The 22,500-nt window shown below is 53.0% G+C and overlaps 1 protein-coding gene across 1 annotated transcript in view; it reads right to left on the bottom strand.

Moving 5' to 3' along the window:
• LOC142906944 (uncharacterized) overlaps positions 1–22,500 on the bottom strand; it is a 45,367-nt gene that overhangs the window by 12,236 nt on the left and 10,631 nt on the right. The window contains exons 3-4 of the mRNA XM_076055745.1: positions 15,561–15,770; positions 12,285–12,541 (exon numbers count right to left, since the gene is read on the bottom strand). Coding sequence (XP_075911860.1) covers positions 12,285–12,541; positions 15,561–15,770 — 467 coding nt within the window. The remainder of the gene's footprint in view (positions 1–12,284; positions 12,542–15,560; positions 15,771–22,500) is intronic.

The following is a 22,500-nucleotide window of genomic DNA, read 5'->3' as shown; positions in this document are numbered from 1 at the left end:
ACTGACTGAGTGACTGACTGAGTGACTAAGTGACTGACTGATTGACTGAGTGACTGACTGAGTGACTGACTGAGTGAGTGACTGACTGAGTGACTGGGTGACTGAGTAACTGACTGAGTGAGTGACTGACTGAGTGAGTGACTGACTGAGTGACTGACTGAGTGACTGACTGAGTGACTGACTGAGTGACTGAGTGACTGACTGAGTGAGTGACTGACTGAGTGACTGACTGAGTCACTGACTAAGTGACTGAGTGACTGAGTGACTGACTGAGTAACTGACTGAGTGACTGACTGAGTGACTGACTGACTGAGTGAATGGGTGACTGACTGACTAAGTGACTGACTGAGTGACTGAGTGACTGACTGAGTGACTGGGTGACTGACTGAGTGACTGACTGAGTGACTGACTGAGTGACTGACTGAGTGACTGAGTGACTGACTGAGTGACTGACTGAGTAACTGAGTGACTGACTGAGTGACTGACTGAGTGACTGACTGAGTGACTGAGTGACTGACTAAGTGACTGACTGAGTGACTGACTAAGTGACTGAGTGACTGACTGAGTGACTGACTGAGTGACTGACTGAGTGACTGGGTGACTGACTGAGTGACTGAGTGACTGACTGAGTGACTGACTGAGTGACTGGGTGACTGATTGAGTGACTGACTGAGTGACTGAATGAGTGACTGAGTCACTGGGTGACTGAGTGACTGACTGAGTGACTGACTGAGTGACTGAGCGACTGACTGACTAAGTGACTGAGTGACTGACTGAGGGACTGAGTGGGGTGACTGAGTGAGTGAGTGACTGAGTGACTGACTGAGTGAGTGACTAAGTGACTGACTGAGTGACTGACTGAGTGACTGACTAAGTGACTGAGTGACTGACTGAGTGACTGACTGAGTGACTGACTGAGTGACTGGGTCACTGACTGAGTGACTGGGTGACTGAGTGACTGACTGACTGAGTGACTGACTGGGTGACTGAGTGACTGACTGAGTGACTGACTGAGTGACTGGGTGACTGATTGAGTGACTGACTGACTGACTGAATGAGTGACTGAGTGACTGGGTGACTGAGTGACTGACTGAGTGACTGACTGAGTGACTGAGCGACTGACTGACTGACTAAGTGACTGAGTGACTGACTGACTGAGTGACTGACTGAGGGACTGAGTGGGGTGACTGAGTGAGTGAGTGACTGAGTGACTGACTGAGTGAGTGACTGAGTGAGTGACTGAGTGACTGACTGAGTGACTGGGTGACTGACTGAGTGACTGACTGAGTGACTGACTGGGTGACTCAGTGACTGACTGAGTGACTGACTGAGTGACTGACTTAGTGACTGACTGAGTGACTGACTGACTGAGTGACTGACTGAGTGACTGACTGAGTGACTGGGTGACTGACTGAGTGACTGACTGAGTGACTGACTTAGTGACTGACTGAGTGACTGACTGAGTGACTAAGTGACTGACTGATTGACTGAGTGACTGACTGAGTGACTGACTGAGTGAGTGACTGACTGAGTGACTGGGTGACTGAGTAACTGACTGAGTGAGTGACTGACTGAGTGAGTGACTGACTGAGTGACTGACTGAGTGACTGACTGAGTGACTGACTGACTGAGTGACTGAGTGACTGACTGAGTGAGTGACTGACTGAGTGACTGACTGAGTCACTGACTAAGTGACTGAGTGACTGAGTGACTGACTGAGTAACTGACTGAGTGACTGACTGAGTGACTGACTGACTGAGTGAATGGGTGACTGACTGACTAAGTGACTGACTGAGTGACTGAGTGACTGACTGAGTGACTGGGTGACTGACTGAGTGACTGACTGAGTGACTGACTGAGTGACTGACTGAGTGACTGAGTGACTGACTGAGTGACTGACTGAGTAACTGAGTGACTGACTGAGTGACTGACTGAGTGACTGACTGAGTGACTGAGTGACTGACTAAGTGACTGACTGAGTGACTGACTAAGTGACTGAGTGACTGACTGAGTGACTGACTGAGTGACTGACTGAGTGACTGGGTGACTGACTGAGTGACTGAGTGACTGACTGAGTGACTGACTGAGTGACTGGGTGACTGATTGAGTGACTGACTGAGTGACTGAATGAGTGACTGAGTCACTGGGTGACTGAGTGACTGACTGAGTGACTGACTGAGTGACTGAGCGACTGACTGACTAAGTGACTGAGTGACTGACTGAGGGACTGAGTGGGGTGACTGAGTGAGTGAGTGACTGAGTGACTGACTGAGTGAGTGACTAAGTGACTGACTGAGTGACTGACTGAGTGACTGACTAAGTGACTGAGTGACTGACTGAGTGACTGACTGAGTGACTGACTGAGTGACTGGGTGACTGACTGAGTGACTGGGTGACTGAGTGACTGACTGAGTGACTGACTGAGTGACTGGGTGACTGATTGAGTGACTGACTGACTGACTGAATGAGTGACTGAGTGACTGGGTGACTGAGTGACTGACTGAGTGACTGACTGAGTGACTGAGCGACTGACTGACTGACTAAGTGACTGAGTGACTGACTGACTGAGTGACTGACTGAGGGACTGAGTGGGGTGACTGAGTGAGTGAGTGACTGAGTGACTGACTGAGTGAGTGACTGAGTGAGTGACTGAGTGACTGACTGAGTGACTGGGTGACTGACTGAGTGACTGACTGAGTGACTGACTGGGTGACTCAGTGACTGACTGAGTGACTGACTGAGTGACTGACTTAGTGACTGACTGAGTGACTGACTGAGTGACTGGGTGACTGACTGAGTGACTGACTGAGTGACTGACTTAGTGACTGACTGAGTGACTGACTGAGTGACTAAGTGACTGACTGATTGACTGAGTGACTGACTGAGTGACTGACTGAGTGACTGGGTGACTGAGTTACTGACTGAGTGAGTGACTGAGTGACTGACTGATTAACTGGGTGACTGACTGAGTGACTGACTGAGTGACTGGGTGACTGACTGAGTGACTGACTGAGTGACTGAGTGACTGACTGGGTGACTCAGTGACTGACTGAGTGACTGACTAACTGAGTGACTGACTGACTGAGTGACTAAGTGACTGACTGATTGACTGAGTGAGTGACTGACTGAGTGAGTGACTGACTGAGTGACTGGGTGACTGAGTAACTGACTGAGTGAGTGACTGACTGAGTGAGTGACTGACTGAGTGACTGAGTGACTGACTGACTGAGTGACTGACTGAGTGACTGACTGACTGAGTGACTGAGTGACTGACTGAGTGAGTGACTGACTGACTGAGTGGCTGACTGAGTCACTGACTAAGTGACTGAGTGACTGACTGAGTGACTGACTGAGTAACTGACTGAGTGACTGACTGAGTGACTGACTGACTGAGTGACTGGGTGACTGACTGACTAAGTGACTGACTGAGTGACTGAGTGACTGACTGAGTGACTGTGTGACTGACTGAGTGACTGACTGAGTGACTGACTGAGTGACTGACTGAGTGACTGAGTGACTGACTGAGTGACTGACTGAGTAACTGAGTGACTGACTGAGTGACTGACTGAGTGACTGACTGAGTGACTGAGTGACTGACTAAGTGACTGACTGAGTGACTGACTGAGTGACTGACTAAGTGACTGAGTGACTGACTGAGTGACTGACTGAGTGACTGACTGAGTGACTGGGTGACTGACTGAGTGACTGGGTGACTGAGTGACTGACTGAGTGACTGACTGAGTGACTGGGTGACTGATTGAATGACTGACTGACTGAGTGACTGAATGAGTGACTGAGTGACTGGGTGACTGAGTGACTGACTGAGTGACTGACTGAGTGACTGACTGACTAAGTGACTGAGTGACTGACTGACTGAGTGACTGACTGAGGGACTGAGTGGGGTGACTGAGTGAGTGACTGAGTGACTGACTGAGTGAGTGACTAAGTGACTGACTGACTGAGTGACTGACTAAGTGACTGAGTGACTGACTGAGTGACTGACTGAGTGACTGACTGAGTGACTGGGTGACAGACTGAGTAACTGGGTGACTGAGTGACTGACTGAGTGACTGACTGAGTGACTGGGTGACTGATTGAGTGACTGACTGACTGACTGAGTGACTGAATGAGTGACTGAGTGACTGGGTGACTGAGTGACTGACTGAGTGACTGACTGAGTGACTGAGCGACTGACTGACTAAGTGACTGAGTGACTGACTGACTGAGTGACTGACTGACTGAGTGACTGACTGAGGGACTGAGTGGGGTGACTGAGTGAGTGAGTGACTGAGTGACTGACTGAGTGAGTGACTGAGTGAGTGACTGAGTGACTGACTGAGTGACTGGGTGACTGACTGAGTGACTGACTGAGTGACTGAGTGACTGACTGGGTGACTCAGTGACTGACTCAGTGACTGACTGAGTGACTGACTGACTAACTGAGTGACTGACTGAGTGACTGACTGAGTGACTGGGTGACTGACTGAGTGACTGACTGAGTGACTGACTTAGTGACTGACTGAGTGACTGACTGAGTGACTAAGTGACTGACTGATTGACTGACTGAGTGACTGACTGAGTGAGTGACTGACTGAGTGACTGGGTGACTGAGTTACTGACTGAGTGAGTGACTGAGTGACTGACTGAGTGACTGAGTGACTGACTGACTGAGTGACTGACTGAGTGACTGACTGACTGAGTGACTGACTGAGTGAGTGACTGACTGACTGAGTGGCTGACTGAGTCACTGACTAAGTGACTGAGTGGCTGACTGAGTGACTGACTGAGTGACTGACTGACTGAGTGACTGAGTAACTGACTGAGTGACTGACTGAGTGACTGACTGACTGACTGGGTGACTGACTGACTAAGTGACTGACTGAGTGACTGAGTGACTGACTGAGTGACTGAGTGACTGACTGAGTGACTGACTGAGTGACTAACTGAGTGACTGACTAAGTGACTGACTGAGTGACTGACTGAATGACTGACTGAGTGACTGAGTGACTGACTAAGTGACTGAGTGACTGACTGAGTGACTGACTGAGTGACTGACTGAGTGACTGGGTGACTGACTGAGTGACTGGGTGAGTGACTGAGTGACTGACTGAGTGACTGACTGAGTGACTGACTGATTGACTGAGTGACTGACTGACTGAGTGACTGAGTGACTGACTAAGTGACTGAGTGACTGACTGAGTGACTGATGGAGTGACTGACTGAGTGACTGGGTGAGTGACTGAGTGACTGACTGAGTGACTGACTGAGTGACTGACTGGGTGACTGACTGACTGAGTGACTGAGTGACTGACTGAGTGACTGACTGAGTGACTGGGTGACTGACTGAGTGACTGGGTGAGTGACTGACTGAGTGACTGAGTGACTGACTGACTGAGTGACTGACTGAGTGACTGAGTGAGTGACTGAGTGACTGACTGAGTGACTGACTGAGTGACTGACTGAGTGACTGACTGAGTGACTGGGTGACTGACTGACTGAGTGACTGACTGAGTGACTGACTGAGTGACTGACTGAGTGACTGGGTGACTGACTGAGTGACTGAGTGACTGACTGAGTGACTGACTGAGTGACTGAGTGACTGACTGACTGGGTGACTGACTGAGTGACTGACTGAGTGACTGACTGAGTGACTGACTGACTGAGTGACTGACTAAGTGACTGAGTGACTGACTAAGTGACTGAGTGACTGACTGAGTGACTGGGTGACTGAGTGACTGAGTGACTGACTGAGTGACTGACTGAGTGACTGACTGAGTGACTGAGTGACTGACTAAGTGACTGAGTGACTGACTGATTGACTGAGTGACTGACTGAGTGACTGACTGAGTGAGTGACTGACTGAGTGACTGGGTGACTGAGTAACTGACTGAGTGAGTGACTGACTGAGTGAGTGACTGACTGAGTGACTGACTGAGTGACTGACTGAGTGACTGACTGACTGAGTGACTGAGTGACTGACTGGGTGACTCAGTGACTGACTGAGTGACTGACTAACTGAGTGACTGACTGACTGAGTGACTAAGTGACTGACTGATTGACTGAGTGAGTGACTGACTGAGTGAGTGACTGACTGAGTGACTGGGTGACTGAGTAACTGACTGAGTGAGTGACTGACTGAGTGAGTGACTGACTGAGTGACTGAGTGACTGACTGACTGAGTGACTGACTGAGTGACTGACTGACTGACTGAGTGACTGACTGAGTGAGTGACTGACTGACTGAGTGGCTGACTGAGTCACTGACTAAGTGACTGAGTGACTGACTGAGTGACTGACTGAGTAACTGACTGAGTGACTGACTGAGTGACTGACTGACTGAGTGACTGGGTGACTGACTGACTAAGTGACTGACTGAGTGACTGAGTGACTGACTGAGTGACTGGGTGACTGACTGAGTGACTGACTGAGTGACTGACTGAGTGACTGACTGAGTGACTGAGTGACTGACTGAGTGACTGACTGAGTAACTGAGTGACTGACTGAGTGACTGACTGAGTGACTGACTGAGTGACTGAGTGACTGACTAAGTGACTGACTGAGTGACTGACTGAGTGACTGACTAAGTGACTGAGTGACTGACTGAGTGACTGACTGAGTGACTGACTGAGTGACTGGGTGACTGACTGAGTGACTGGGTGACTGAGTGACTGACTGAGTGACTGACTGAGTGACTGGGTGACTGATTGAATGACTGACTGACTGACTGAGTGACTGAATGAGTGACTGAGTGACTGGGTGACTGAGTGACTGACTGAGTGACTGACTGAGTGACTGAGCGACTGACTGACTAAGTGACTGAGTGACTGACTGACTGACTGAGTGACTGACTGAGGGACTGAGTGGGGTGACTGAGTGAGTGACTGAGTGACTGACTGAGTGAGTGACTAAGTGACTGACTGACTGAGTGACTGACTAAGTGACTGAGTGACTGACTGAGTGACTGACTGAGTGACTGACTGAGTGACTGGGTGACAGACTGAGTGACTGGGTGACTGAGTGACTGACTGAGTGACTGACTGAGTGACTGGGTGACTGATTGAGTGACTGACTGACTGACTGAGTGACTGAATGAGTGACTGAGTGACTGGGTGACTGAGTGACTGACTGAGTGACTGACTGAGTGACTGAGCGACTGACTGACTAAGTGACTGAGTGACTGACTGACTGAGTGACTGACTGACTGAGTGACTGACTGAGGGACTGAGTGGGGTGACTGAGTGAGTGAGTGACTGAGTGACTGACTGAGTGAGTGACTGAGTGAGTGACTGAGTGACTGACTGAGTGACTGGGTGACTGACTGAGTGACTGACTGAGTGACTGAGTGACTGACTGGGTGACTCAGTGACTGACTCAGTGACTGACTGAGTGACTGACTGACTAACTGAGTGACTGACTGAGTGACTGACTGAGTGACTGGGTGACTGACTGAGTGACTGACTGAGTGACTGACTTAGTGACTGACTGAGTGACTGACTGAGTGACTAAGTGACTGACTGATTGACTGACTGAGTGACTGACTGAGTGAGTGACTGACTGAGTGACTGGGTGACTGAGTTACTGACTGAGTGAGTGACTGAGTGACTGACTGAGTGACTGAGTGACTGACTGACTGAGTGACTGACTGAGTGACTGACTGAGTGACTGACTGACTGAGTGACTGACTGAGTGAGTGACTGACTGAGTGACTGGGTGACTGAGTAACTGACTGAGTGAGTGACTGACTGAGTGAGTGACTGACTGAGTGACTGACTGAGTGACTGACTGAGTGACTGACTGACTGAGTGACTGAGTGACTGACTGGGTGACTCAGTGACTGACTGAGTGACTGACTAACTGAGTGACTGACTGACTGAGTGACTAAGTGACTGACTGATTGACTGAGTGAGTGACTGACTGAGTGAGTGACTGACTGAGTGACTGGGTGACTGAGTAACTGACTGAGTGAGTGACTGACTGAGTGAGTGACTGACTGAGTGACTGAGTGACTGACTGACTGAGTGACTGACTGAGTGACTGACTGACTGAGTGACTGAGTGACTGACTGAGTGAGTGACTGACTGACTGAGTGGCTGACTGAGTCACTGACTAAGTGACTGAGTGACTGACTGAGTGACTGACTGAGTAACTGACTGAGTGACTGACTGAGTGACTGACTGACTGAGTGACTGGGTGACTGACTGACTAAGTGACTGACTGAGTGACTGAGTGACTGACTGAGTGACTGGGTGACTGACTGAGTGACTGACTGAGTGACTGACTGAGTGACTGACTGAGTGACTGAGTGACTGACTGAGTGACTGACTGAGTAACTGAGTGACTGACTGAGTGACTGACTGAGTGACTGACTGAGTGACTGAGTGACTGACTAAGTGACTGACTGAGTGACTGACTGAGTGACTGACTAAGTGACTGAGTGACTGACTGAGTGACTGACTGAGTGACTGACTGAGTGACTGGGTGACTGACTGAGTGACTGGGTGACTGAGTGACTGACTGAGTGACTGACTGAGTGACTGGGTGACTGATTGAATGACTGACTGACTGACTGAGTGACTGAATGAGTGACTGAGTGACTGGGTGACTGAGTGACTGACTGAGTGACTGACTGAGTGACTGAGCGACTGACTGACTAAGTGACTGAGTGACTGACTGACTGACTGAGTGACTGACTGAGGGACTGAGTGGGGTGACTGAGTGAGTGACTGAGTGACTGACTGAGTGAGTGACTAAGTGACTGACTGACTGAGTGACTGACTAAGTGACTGAGTGACTGACTGAGTGACTGACTGAGTGACTGACTGAGTGACTGGGTGACAGACTGAGTGACTGGGTGACTGAGTGACTGACTGAGTGACTGACTGAGTGACTGGGTGACTGATTGAGTGACTGACTGACTGACTGAGTGACTGAATGAGTGACTGAGTGACTGGGTGACTGAGTGACTGACTGAGTGACTGACTGAGTGACTGAGCGACTGACTGACTAAGTGACTGAGTGACTGACTGACTGAGTGACTGACTGACTGAGTGACTGACTGAGGGACTGAGTGGGGTGACTGAGTGAGTGAGTGACTGAGTGACTGACTGAGTGAGTGACTGAGTGAGTGACTGAGTGACTGACTGAGTGACTGGGTGACTGACTGAGTGACTGACTGAGTGACTGAGTGACTGACTGGGTGACTCAGTGACTGACTCAGTGACTGACTGAGTGACTGACTGACTAACTGAGTGACTGACTGAGTGACTGACTGAGTGACTGGGTGACTGACTGAGTGACTGACTGAGTGACTGACTTAGTGACTGACTGAGTGACTGACTGAGTGACTAAGTGACTGACTGATTGACTGACTGAGTGACTGACTGAGTGAGTGACTGACTGAGTGACTGACTGAGTGAGTGACTGAGTGACTGACTGACTGAGTGACTGACTGAGTGAGTGACTGACTGACTGAGTGGCTGACTGAGTCACTGACTAAGTGACTGAGTGGCTGACTGAGTGACTGACTGAGTGACTGACTGACTGAGTGACTGAGTAACTGACTGAGTGACTGACTGAGTGACTGACTGACTGAGTGACTGGGTGACTGACTGACTAAGTGACTGACTGAGTGACTGAGTGACTGACTGAGTGACTGAGTGACTGACTGAGTGACTGACTGAGTGACTAACTGAGTGACTGACTAAGTGACTGACTGAGTGACTGACTGAATGACTGACTGAGTGACTGAGTGACTGACTAAGTGACTGAGTGACTGACTGAGTGACTGACTGAGTGACTGACTGAGTGACTGGGTGACTGACTGAGTGACTGGGTGAGTGACTGAGTGACTGACTGAGTGACTGACTGAGTGACTGACTGATTGACTGAGTGACTGACTGACTGAGTGACTGAGTGACTGACTAAGTGACTGAGTGACTGACTGAGTGACTGATGGAGTGACTGACTGAGTGACTGGGTGAGTGACTGAGTGACTGACTGAGTGACTGACTGAGTGACTGACTGGGTGACTGACTGACTGAGTGACTGAGTGACTGACTGAGTGACTGACTGAGTGACTGGGTGACTGACTGAGTGACTGGGTGAGTGACTGACTGAGTGACTGACTGAGTGACTGAGTGACTGACTGAGTGACTGACTGAGTGACTGACTGAGTGACTGGGTGACTGACTGACTGAGTGACTGACTGAGTGACTGACTGAGTGACTGACTGAGTGACTGGGTGACTGACTGAGTGACTGAGTGACTGACTGAGTGACTGACTGAGTGACTGAGTGACTGACTGACTGGGTGACTGACTGAGTGACTGACTGAGTGACTGACTGAGTGACTGACTGAGTGACTGACTGACTGAGTGACTGACTAAGTGACTGAGTGACTGACTAAGTGACTGAGTGACTGACTGAGTGACTGGGTGACTGAGTGACTGAGTGACTGACTGAGTGACTGACTGAGTGACTGACTGAGTGACTGAGTGACTGACTAAGTGACTGAGTGACTGACTGATTGACTGAGTGACTGACTGAGTGACTGACTGAGTGAGTGACTGACTGAGTGACTGGGTGACTGAGTAACTGACTGAGTGAGTGACTGACTGAGTGAGTGACTGACTGAGTGACTGACTGAGTGACTGACTGAGTGACTGACTGACTGAGTGACTGAGTGACTGACTGAGTGACTGACTAAGTGACTGAGTGACTGACTAAGTGACTGAGTGACTGACTGAGTGACTGGGTGACTGAGTGACTGAGTGACTGACTGAGTGACTGACTGAGTGACTGACTGAGTGACTGAGTGACTGACTAAGTGACTGACTGACTGAGTGACTGACTGAGTGACTGAGTGACTGACTGACTGACTGGGTGAGTGACTGACTGAGTGACTGGGTGACTGAGTGACTGACTGACTGACTGGGTGAGTGACTGACTGAGTGACTGAGTGACTGACTGAGTGACTGACTGAGTGACTGGGTGACGGACTGACTGAGTGACTGACTGACTGACTGAGTGACTGACTGACTGAGTGACTGAGTGACTGACTGGGTGACTGACTGAGTGACTGACTGAGTGACTGACTGAGTGACTGACTGAGTGACTGACTGAGTGACTGAGTGACTGGGTGACTGACTGAGTGACTGACTGAGTGACTGAGTGACTGAGTGAGTGACTGAGTGACTGGGTGACTGACTGAGTGACTGAGTGACTGACTGAGTGACTGACTGAGTGACTGAGTGACTGACTGACTGACTGAGTGACTGACTGAGTGACTGACTGAGTGACTGGGTGACTGACTGAGTGACTGAGTGACTGACTGAGTGACTGACTGAGTGACTGAGTGACTGACTGACTGACTGAGTTACTGACTGAGTGACTGGGTGACTGACTGAGTGACTGAGTGACTGACTGAGTGACTGAGTGACTGAGTGACTGACTGAGTGACTGACTGAGTGACTGACTGGGTGAGTGACTGACTGAGTGACTGAGTGACTGACTGGGTGAGTGACTGACTGAGTGACTGACTGGGTGACTGACTGAGTGACTGACTGAGTGACTGGGTGACTGGGTGAGTGACTGAGTGACTGAGTGACTGACTGGGTGACTGACTGAGTGACTGGGTGACTGACTGAGTGACTGACTGAGTGACTGGGTGACTGGGTGAGTGACTGACTGACTGAGTGACTGACTGAGTGACTGACTGAGTGACTGACTGAGTGACTGGGTGACTGACTGGGTGAGTGACTGACTGAGTGACTGGGTGACTGAGTGAGTGACTGACTGGGTGACTGAGTGACTGACTGGGTGACTGACTGACTGACTGAGTGACTGGGTGAGTGACTGACTGACTGAGTGACTGACTGAGTGACTGACTGGGTGAGTGACTGACTGAGTGACTGGGTGACTGAGTGACTGACTGGGTGAGTGACTGACTGAGTGACTGACTGAGTGACTGACTGGGTGACTGGGTGACTGACTGAGTGACTGACTGGGTGACTGAGTGACTGACTGACTGAGTGACTGACTGAGTGACTGACTGGGTGACTGTCTGGGTGACTGGGTGACTGACTGACTGAGTGACTGACTGAGTGACTGGGTGACTGAGTGACTGACTGGGTGAGTGACTGACTGAGTGACTGACTGGGTGACTGACTGGGTGACTGAGTGACTGACTGGGTGAGTGACTGACTGAGTGACTGACTGAGTGACTGGGTGACTGAGTGACTGGGTGACTGAGTGACTGACTGGGTGAGTGACTGACTGAGTGACTGACTGGGTGACTGGGTGACTGAGGCTCATCGTCCGCTTGATGGCGAAGGTGCGGCTGAGAGGCAGCGGCGAGCGGCCCGCCCCCAGGGACACCGACTCGCCCCTAGCCCCGCCCCTAGCCCCGCCCCAAGCCCCGCCCCTAGCCCCGCCCCCCACGGCAGCCTCCCCCTCCCCGGTGGGGGGCGGGGTGGGGGGCGGCGGGGTGGGGGGCGGGGCGGGGGCCTGGGGGCGGAACCTCAGCAGCTTGGCGGAATCCTTCGCCTGCGAGGTTTGGGTGGAGGGAGGGGGGAGGAGTCAGGGAGGGAGGGGGGGAGGAGTCAGGGAGGGAGGGGGGGAGGAGTCAGGGAGGGAGGGGGGAGGGAGGGGGGAGGAGTCAGGGAGGGAGGGGGGAAGGAGTCAGGGAGGGAGGGGGGGAGGAGTCAGGGAGGGAGGGGGGAGGAGTCAGGGAGGGAGGGGGGGAGGAGTCAGGGAGGGAGGGGGGGAGGAGTCAGGGAGGGAGGGAGGGAGGGGGGGAGGAGTCATGGAGGGAGGGGGGGAGGAGTCAGGGAGGGAGGGGGGGAGGAGTCAGGGAGGGAGGGGGGGAGGAGTCAGGGAGGGAGGGAGGGAGGGGGGGAGGAGTCAGGGAGGGAGGGGGGAGGAGTCAGGGAGGGAGGGGGGGAGGAGTCAGGGAGGGAGGGGGGGAGGAGTCAGGGAGGGAGGGGGGGAGGAGTCAGGGAGGGAGGGGGGGAGGAGTCAGGGAGGGAGGGAGGGAGGGGGGGAGGAGTCATGGAGGGAGGGGGGGAGGAGTCAGGGAGGGAGGGGGGGAGGAGTCAGGGAGGGAGGGGGGGAGGAGTCAGGGAGGGGGGGAGGGAGGGGGGGAGGAGTCATGGAGGGAGGGGGGGAGGAGTCAGGGAGGGAGGGGGGGAGGAGTCAGGGAGGGAGGGGGGGAGGAGTCAGGGAGGGAGGGAGGGAGGGGGGGAGGAGTCAGGGAGGGAGGGGGGAGGAGTCAGGGAGGGAGGGGGGGAGGAGTCAGGGAGGGAGGGGGGGAGGAGTCAGGGAGGGAGGGGGGGAGGAGTCAGGGAGGGAGGGAGGGAGGGGGGGAGGAGTCATGGAGGGAGGGGGGGAGGAGTCAGGGAGGGAGGGGGGGAGGAGTCAGGGAGGGAGGGGGGGAGGAGTCAGGGAGGGAGGGAGGGAGGGGGGGAGGAGTCAGGGAGGGAGGGGGGAGGAGTCAGGGAGGGAGGGGGGGAGGAGTCAGGGAGGGAGGGGGGGAGGAGTCAGGGAGGGAGGGGGGGAGGAGTCAGGGAGGGAGGGGGGGAGGAGTCAGGGAGGGAGGGAGGGAGGGGGGGAGGAGTCATGGAGGGAGGGGGGAGGAGTCAGGGAGGGAGGGGGGGAGGAGTCAGGGAGGGAGGGGGGGAGGAGTCAGGGAGGGGGGAGGAGTCAGGGAGGGAGGGGGGGAGGAGTCAGGGAGGGAGGGAGGGAGGGGGGAGGAGTCAGGGAGGGAGGGGGGAAGGAGTCAGGGAGGGAGGGGGGGGAGGAGTCAGGGAGGGAGGGGGGAAGGAGTCAGGGAGGGAGGGGGGGGAGGAGTCAGGGAGGGAGGGAGTGGAGGAGTCAGGGAGGGAGGGGGGGAGGGAGGGGTGAGGGAGGGGGTGGAGGAGTCAGGGAGGAGGAGTCAGGGAGGGAGGGGGGGAGGGAGGGGGGAGGGAGGGGGTGGAGGAGTCAGGGAGGAGGAGTCAGGGAGGGAGGGGGGAGGAGTCAGGGAGGGAGGAGGGAGGAGTCAGGGAGGGAGGGGGGAGGAGTCAGGGAGGGAGGGGGGAGGAGTCAGGGAGGGAGGGGGGAGGAGTCAGGGAGGGAGGGGGGGAGGAGTCAGGGAGGGAGGGGGGGAGGAGTCAGGGAGGGAGGGGGGAGGGAGGGGGGAGGGAGAGGGAGGAGTCAGGGAGGGAGGGGGGGAGGGGGGAGGGAGGGGGGGAGGAGTCAGGGAGGGAGGGGGGAGGGAGGGGGGAGGGAGGGGGGAGGAGTCAGGGAGGGAGGAGTCAGGGAGGGAGGGGGGAGGAGTCCGGGAGGGAGGAGTCAGGGAGGGAGGGGGGGAGGAGTCAGGGAGGGAGGGGGGAGGAGTCAGGGAGGGAGGGGGGGAGGAGTCAGGGAGGGAGGAGTCAGGGAGGGAGGGGGGGGAGGGACGGGGGAGGAGTCAGGGAGGGAGGAGTCAGGGAGGGAGGGGGGAGGAGTCAGGGAGGGAGGGGGGAGGAGTCAGGGAGGGAGGAGTCAGGGAGGGAGGGGGGAGGAGTCAGGGAGGGGGGGGGGAGGAGTCAGGGAGGGATGAGTCAGGGAGGGAGGGGGGGAGGAGTCAGGGAGGGAGGGGGGAGGGAGGGGGGAGGAGTCAGGGAGGGAGGGGGGAGGAGTCAGGGAGGGAGGATTCAGGGAGGGAGGGGGGGAGGAGTCAGGGAGGGAGGGGGGGAGGAGTCAGGGAGGGAGGGGGGGAGGAGTCAGGGAGGGAGGGGGAGGAGTCAGGGAGGGAGGGGGGGAGGGAGGGGGGAGGGAGGGGGTGGAGAGGTCAGGGAGGAGGAGTCAGGGAGGGAGGGGGGAGGAGTCAGGGAGGGAGGAGGGAGGAGTCAGGGAGGGAGGGGGGAGGAGTCAGGGAGGGAGGGGGGAGGAGTCAGGGAGGGAGGGGGTGGAGGAGTCAGGGAGGGAGGGGGGAGGGAGGGGGGAGGGAGGGGGAGGAGTCAGGGAGGGAGGGGGGGAGGGGGGAGGGAGGGGGGGAGGAGTCAGGGAGGGAGGGGGTGGAGGAGTCAAGGAGGAGGGGGGGAGGAGTCAGGGAGGGAGGGGGGAGGAGTCAGGGAGGGAGGAGTCAGGGAGGGAGGGGGGAGGAGTCAGGGAGGGAGGGGGGGGAGGGACAGGGGAGGAGTCAGGGAGGGAGGAGTCAGGGAGGGAGGGGGGAGGAGTCAGGGAGGGGGGGGGGAGTCAGGGAGGGAGGGGGAAGGGGGGAGGGGGTGGAGCAATCAGTGAGAGAGGAAGCTCAGCACTCACCCACTCAGTCACTCACTCACTCAGTCACTCACCCACTCACCCACTCACTCACTCACCCACTCACTCACCCACCCACTCACTCACCCACTCACTCACCCACTCACCCACCCACTCACTCACTCACCCACCCATCCACTCACCCACTCACTCACCCACTCACCCACCCACTCACCCACCCACCCACCCACTCACTCACCCACCCACTCACTCACCCACTCACCCACCCACTCACTCACTCACTCACCCACTCACCCACTCACCCACTCACTCACCCACTCACCGTTCTGTAGGCCAGCCTGAGCTGTGGCCTTGCCCGGTCCCTGACGCTCGCAATCAGCGACCCTCCCTGCCTGCGTACTCCCCACAGCGACGAGGTGGATGATGAGGAGGAGGAGGAGGATGATGAGTCGGCCAGCTCCTTGACCATCGCCTCGAACTCGTCGTGAAAACCTCGTCCAGAGTTCAGCAGCTCCAGGCGCTCCTCGATGAACTGGCGGGGGCGCGGTGAGGAATCATCATCATCATCAGTATCATCATCATCACCATCAGTATCATCATCATCACCATCATCAGTATCATCATCATCATCACCATCATCAGTATCATCATCATCATCACCATCATCAGTATCATCATCATCACCATCATCAGTATCATCATCATCAGTATCATCATCACCATCATCATCATCACCATCATCAGTATCATCAGTAGCGTCATCATCAGTAGCATCATCATCAGTAGCATCATCATCAGTAGTGTCACCATCATCAGTAGCTGTGTCATCATCATCATCATAAGTAGCAGTGTCATCATCATCAGTATCATCATCATCATCAGTAGCGTCATCATCATCAGTAGCTGTGTCATCATCATCAGTAGCAGTGTCATCATCATCAGCATCATCATCATCACCATCATCACCATCATCAGTATCATCATCAGTATCATCATCATCATCAGTATCATCATCACTATCATCATCATCACCATCATCAGTATCATCAGTAGCGTCATCATCAGTAGCGTCATCATCACCATCAGTATCACCATCATCATCACCATCATCAGTATCATCTGTAGCGTCATCATCAGTAGCATCATCATCAGTATCATCATCATCATCATCAGTATCATCATCATCATCAGTAGCGTCATCACCATCAGTAGCTGTGTCATCATCATCATCACCATCATCACCATCAGTATCATCATCATCACCATCAGTAGCGTCATCATCATCATCAGTAGCATCATCATCACCATCATCATCATCAGTAGCATCATCATCATCACCATCAGTAGCGTCATCATCATCATCATCAGTAGCTGTGTCATCATCATCATCATCACCATCATCACCATCATCACCATCAGTATCATCATCATCACCATCAGTAGCGTCATCATCATCATCACCATCATCATCATCACCATCAGTATCATCATCATCATCACCATCAGTAGCGTCATCATCATCATCAGTAGCGTTATCATCATCATCAGTAGCTGTGTCATCATCATCATCACCATCAGTAGCAGTGTCATCATCATCAGTAGCTGTGTCATCATCATCATCCCCATCATCACCATCACCATCAGTAGCATCATCATCAGTAGCTGTGTCATCATCATCAGTAGCTGTGTCATCATCATCATCACCATCAGTAGCGTCATCATCATCAGTAGCATCATCATCATCACCACCATCATCATCATCACCATCAGTAGCTGTGTCATCATCATCACCATCAGTAGCGTCATGATCATCATCACCATCATCACCATCATCATCAGTAGCGTCATCATCAGTAGCATCATCATCATCAGTATCATCATCATCATCACCATCATCATCATCACCATCAGTAGCGTCATCATCATCATCAGTCGCGTCATCATCATCAGTAGCTGTGTCATCATCACCATCATCACCATCATCATTATCACCATCACCATCATCATCACCATCATCATCACCATCATCATCAGTAGCAGTGTCATCATCATCACCATCATCATCAGTAGCATCATCACCATTATCATCACCATCGTTAGCATCATCATCAGTAGCAATGTCATCATCATCAGTAGCAATATCATCATCACCATCAGTAGCAATATCATCATCACCATCACCACCATCAGTAGCATCATCATCATCAGTATCATCATCATCACCATCATCATCACCATCGACATCACCATCATCACCATCAGTAGCAGTGTCATCATCATCAGTAGCATCATCATCAGTAGCAGTGTCATCATCATCATCAGTAGCATCATCATCATCATCACCATCGGCATCACCATCATCATCAGTAGCAGTGTCATCATCATCATCACCATCGGAATCACCATCATCATCAGTAGCAGTGTCATCATCATCAGTAGCACCGTCATCATCAGCAGCAGTAATATCATCATCAGTGGCAAAATCATCATCATCAGCAGCAATATCATCATCATCATCATCAGTAGCAGTGTCATCATGAGTAGCATCATCATCATCAGCAGCAATATCATCAGTAGCAAAATCATCAGCAGCAATATCATCAGCAGCAGCAGCAATATCATCATCATCATCATCAGTAGCGTCGTCATCATCAGCAGCAGTAATATCATTATCAGTAGCAGTGTCATCATCATCAGTAGTATCGTCATCATCAGCATTACCATCATCGTCATGATTGTCATAATCAGCAATAGCATGATCGTCAGAAGCAGCATCAGCATCACCACCGCCATCACCGCCATCACCGCCACCAACACCGCCACCACCGTCACCACCACCACCACCATCACCACCACCACCGCCACCACCACCGCCGCCACCACCACCGCCGTCACCACCACCACCATCACCACCCCCTTTATCCGGCCAAACAAAAGCTGTTTCGGCATGTGGTGGCTGGGCATGCGGGCTACATGACCCAGCCATCGCAGCCTTGCCCGCCGGAGGAGCTCGCCGATGGGACCCTGCCCAGATCTTTCAAGGATTTGTGAGCTCCTCACACAATCCAGCCTGCTGGTTAAACCCAGGATGGATCGTAGGCAGGCCAGCCTAAATGTTTCTAACTGGCGAAGATGTTCCATTAGGGGGGTCCACGTTTTGCAAGTGTAGAGAAGGGAGGGAATGACCGTGGCCGAGAAGACCTGAAGTTTAGTGCGGAGCGACAGACCAGGTAGCTTCCACACAGCGTTACGCAACCAGATGAAAAGTTATTGCCGCTCGACTGATTCGGAGTGAGACCTCTGCTGTCAAACCGGAGCTGGTCATGAGCACACTGCCCAGGTATGGGAAACTCTCCACCCTCTCCACAACTGCCCCATCACCAATTGGGAGTTGTGGGGGTGGAGTGTCTAATGGTACAAAATACCCAGGAAGGTGCTTAGTTGTGGTGGGGCTGATGGTAAGGCCCCACCTCTTAGTGGCACGCTCCAGGTTCAGCAGCAGAGCCTCCAACTCTTCCTCTGAGTGAGCAGCTATTACCAAATCATCAGCATACATAATGTGGTTGAGCAATAGGGAGCCATCCCTTGACCGTACCCGGGCATCGATCAGCCTCCCATTGTATCTGTACCAGGTGGAAATTCCTCCGGTACAGCCATCAAAGTCTTCACGAACTACGCGGTCGAAATAGATGTTAAATAATGTGGGAGCCAGAGGACATCCCTGTTGCACCCCAAAGTGTACAGGGAATGGCTCTGACTCCCGGCCACGTAGTTTTACCCGGGCCCGCTCAGCATCATGAAGGTCCTTAATGATCGTGAGCAGAGGGTCAGGGCCTCCGAAAGCACGAAGAACAACCCAGAGCCCAGGCCTACTGATGGTATCATAGGCCTTGGCCAGGTCAATAAAGCAGAGATGTAGGTCGTGTTGGAATTCCCTACACCTCTGCTGTAGCAGACAGACAGAATATATGGCATCTGTGCAGGACCGCCCTTTCCTGAAACTGCATTGGGGCTCCGCAAGCCTCTCCTCAGCGTGCCTGGCAAGGCGATGTTGAATAATCCTTGCCAGGACCTTTCCCGGCACACTGAGGAGTGAGATGCCCCTGTAGTTGTTACAGTCTGTGCGGTCCCCCTTCTTAAATAGGGGGACCACCAGGGCATCCTTCCAATCCTGCGGAACCCGTCCAGTGGTCCAGACTGTTGTTATGATGTCATATAGGGCGGTCTGTGCACAAACTCCACCCTCCCTCGGCATTTCGCTTGGGAGATCATCTCTGCCCGCTGCCTTTCCTGGTCTCAGACTCCGGATCGCCTTCAGTACTTCCTCAACAGATGGCACCTCAGCCAGCCACTCACAGGGGGTGACAACTTCCTCCAATATTTGAGGCACCATCATTGGACCTCCTCCTTTGCCAGTAACCAAAATGTGAGAAGAGAGTTTTCCCCTTTTCTTGGCAACAAAACAGCTGTGTCCACGACAAAGGTTTTTGGGTTAGATCGCGTTATTTATAAATGTGTCGTAACCCCTCCACCACCCGACACGGCCAATCAGCAAAAAAAATAGATTTTACCCCTTTTAACTGGCACAAAAACTGACACCTTTATTCAAGGCATCGTGTCTGCAATAACCACAACACCAGCAGTCAAAATGCAAACAAAAGAGACAACTCTGATAATAATATATCAAATTCAAGGACAGTGCCAATATCATTATCAGAGTTGTCTCTTTTTGTTTGCATTTTGACTGCTTGTGTTGTGGTTATTGCAAACACGATGCCTTGAATCAAGGTGTCAGTTTTTGTGCCAGTTAAAAGGGTAAAACCTATTACTATATATCTTGTTACTGGCAAAGGAGGTCTCATAATGTAAAGGACAAAATAGTTCACTACTTTAGCCCCACAACGGTGTGTTGTTGGAGAGTGAATCAACATCGTTTAAAATGTGTTAGTACTGTGATGTTTCGCCGGTGATTATATCAAAGCATCATCGGGCAATTCGCCAGAATGGTAAAGCCCTCTCCACTTGCTCCCGGTCTTAAATAGTTCTGGCTGTACCGGAGGAATTTCCACCTGGTACAGATACAATGGGAGGCTGATCGATGCCCGGGTACGGTCAAGGGATGGCTCCCAATTGCTCAACCACGTTATGTATGCTGATGATTTGGTAATAGCTGCTCATTCAGAGGAGGAGTTGGAGACGCTGCTGCTGAGACTGGAGCGTGCCACTAAGAGATGGAGCCTTACCATCAGCCCCACCAAAACTTGTAAACGTGACGCATTTTTTTGCCGTTTGGCCGTGTCGGGTGGTGGAGGGGTTACGACACATTTATAAATAACGCGATCTAATCCAAAAACCTTTATTATGAATAATAATGGTCGCGAAAAACCTGCCTCGTGTTAAAACAGCTGTGGTTAAATTCCGATTGAAAGCTTTCCGTGACTGCAGGGATCATATTGTTGGTTCTTTGGGTAAAGTCACCACCACATAGAAGGGAAACAATAAAATAATAAAAATATAAAACAATAAAATTCTCACGACGTTTCGACTGCAACACGAGAAGCAATCATCATCAGGTGTGAACATAGATGGATTCATATTCTTGGTTCATTCGGTAAAGTCACCACCACGTAGATTGGGAAACAATAAGATAATAAAAATAAAAAACAATAAAATCCTCATGACATAACATGAGCAGCAATCATCATCATCAGGGTGTGAAAACCACAGCAAGAAAATTCGTATTGCTGCCCCGAGTAGAGGACTGTCCACCCCTCATGGTGGCAGGAGCCAGAGCCGGTCCACCAGACCCCCTGAATACCACAGGGATCCAGGCGGTACCGGTCCAGCTCCTGATAGAGGAGTGGCAGCCTCTCCTCCGCAGTGAAAATAATAAAAAAAAATATAAAACAATAAAATTCTCACGACGTTTCGACTGCTACACAAAGCAGCAATCATCATCATCTTCTTGCTGTGGTTTTCACACCCTGTGGAGGAGGCTCACAGATCCTTGAAAGATCTGGGCAAGGTCCCATCGGTGAGCTCCTCCGGCGGGCAAGGCTGCGTTGGCTGGGTCATGTAGCCCGCATGCCCAGCCACCGCATGCCGAAACAGCTTTTGCTCGGCCGGATCGAGGGGGCTAAGCGGGCGCGGCACGGGCTAGAGAAGAGATGGAGTGATGTGGTACAGGAGGACGTGGAGCTGAGTGGACTTGCCGATGAGCGGTACCAGCGGTGTCAAGATCGGCCTCTGTGGAGGAGGCTCGTGAAGGATGCTACTGGGCAGTTGGAGGCAGTCGCCCTCCAACAACAACGGAGGGCGGAGGAGCGACGCTCACAACAACGAGCGGAGCGCCGGGTGGCTAAAGCACAGCAGGTTGGCACAGTAGGGGGCACAGGTGGTGCATCAGCCAGTCATCTCAGTCAGTCGACCCGTGGCACCTGGGTCTGCCCCGTGACCTCCTGCCAGCGGGCGTTCGACACTTCACGTGGCCTCAGGGTGCACATAGCCTGGCACAAGCGTCGTGGTGACGTCACCGCCACTTAGTGGCGAATGGCGGTTGTTGTTCTTGTTATTGTTGTTGTTCTTGCTGCAGTCGAAACGCCGTGAGAATTGTATTGTTTTATATTTTTATTATTTTATCGTTTCCCTATCTACGTGGCGATGCCTTTACCCAAAGTGCCAAGAATATAAAAGCAGCCTTTCACAAGGAATCACGTCACGGCATCGACCCACAATGCTTTGCGACAAAGAACGCACTCTGGAAATATCTGCGGCATTGTCCTTGATACGGATTGGACCCACACCAGAGAGACAGCTTTCTTGTGAGCATCGTCTCGACACGGAGGTCTCAACGCCTCCGGTCGATGGGAAGGCGACCCCAAAGCAGCCTGGGGCTCACGGCTTCCCACACCTCACCGCCACGCTCCCACGCCCCCTTCATTCTTTTGTTCAGAGGAAGAGCCACACCCCTGTTGTTTGGCAGTCTGCTGCCCCGAGTAGAGGGACTGTCCACCCCTCACGGTGGCAGGAGCCAGAGCCGGTCCACCGGACCTCCTGAATACCGCAGAGATCAAGGTGGTACCGGTCCAGCTCCAGACAGAGGAGTGGCAGCCTCTCCTCTACACCCACACACACCGGAACCAGTCCACCGGACCTCCGGAATGCCGTAGTTAGATCCAGGTGGTACCGGTCCAGCTCCAGACAGAGGAGTGGCAGTCTCTCCTCTACACACACACAAACCAAAACCACTCCACCGGACCTCC

This window comes from Petromyzon marinus, chromosome 72, assembly GCF_048934315.1.
Source record: "Petromyzon marinus isolate PM22_M1 ecotype Great Lakes invasive population chromosome 72, UKy_Petmar_22M1.pri1.0, whole genome shotgun sequence".
NCBI classification, from domain to species: domain Eukaryota; kingdom Metazoa; phylum Chordata; class Hyperoartia; order Petromyzontiformes; family Petromyzontidae; genus Petromyzon; species Petromyzon marinus.
The sequence above is the reverse complement of the archived record's forward strand: the minus strand, read 5'-3'. Positions and strand labels throughout refer to the sequence as shown.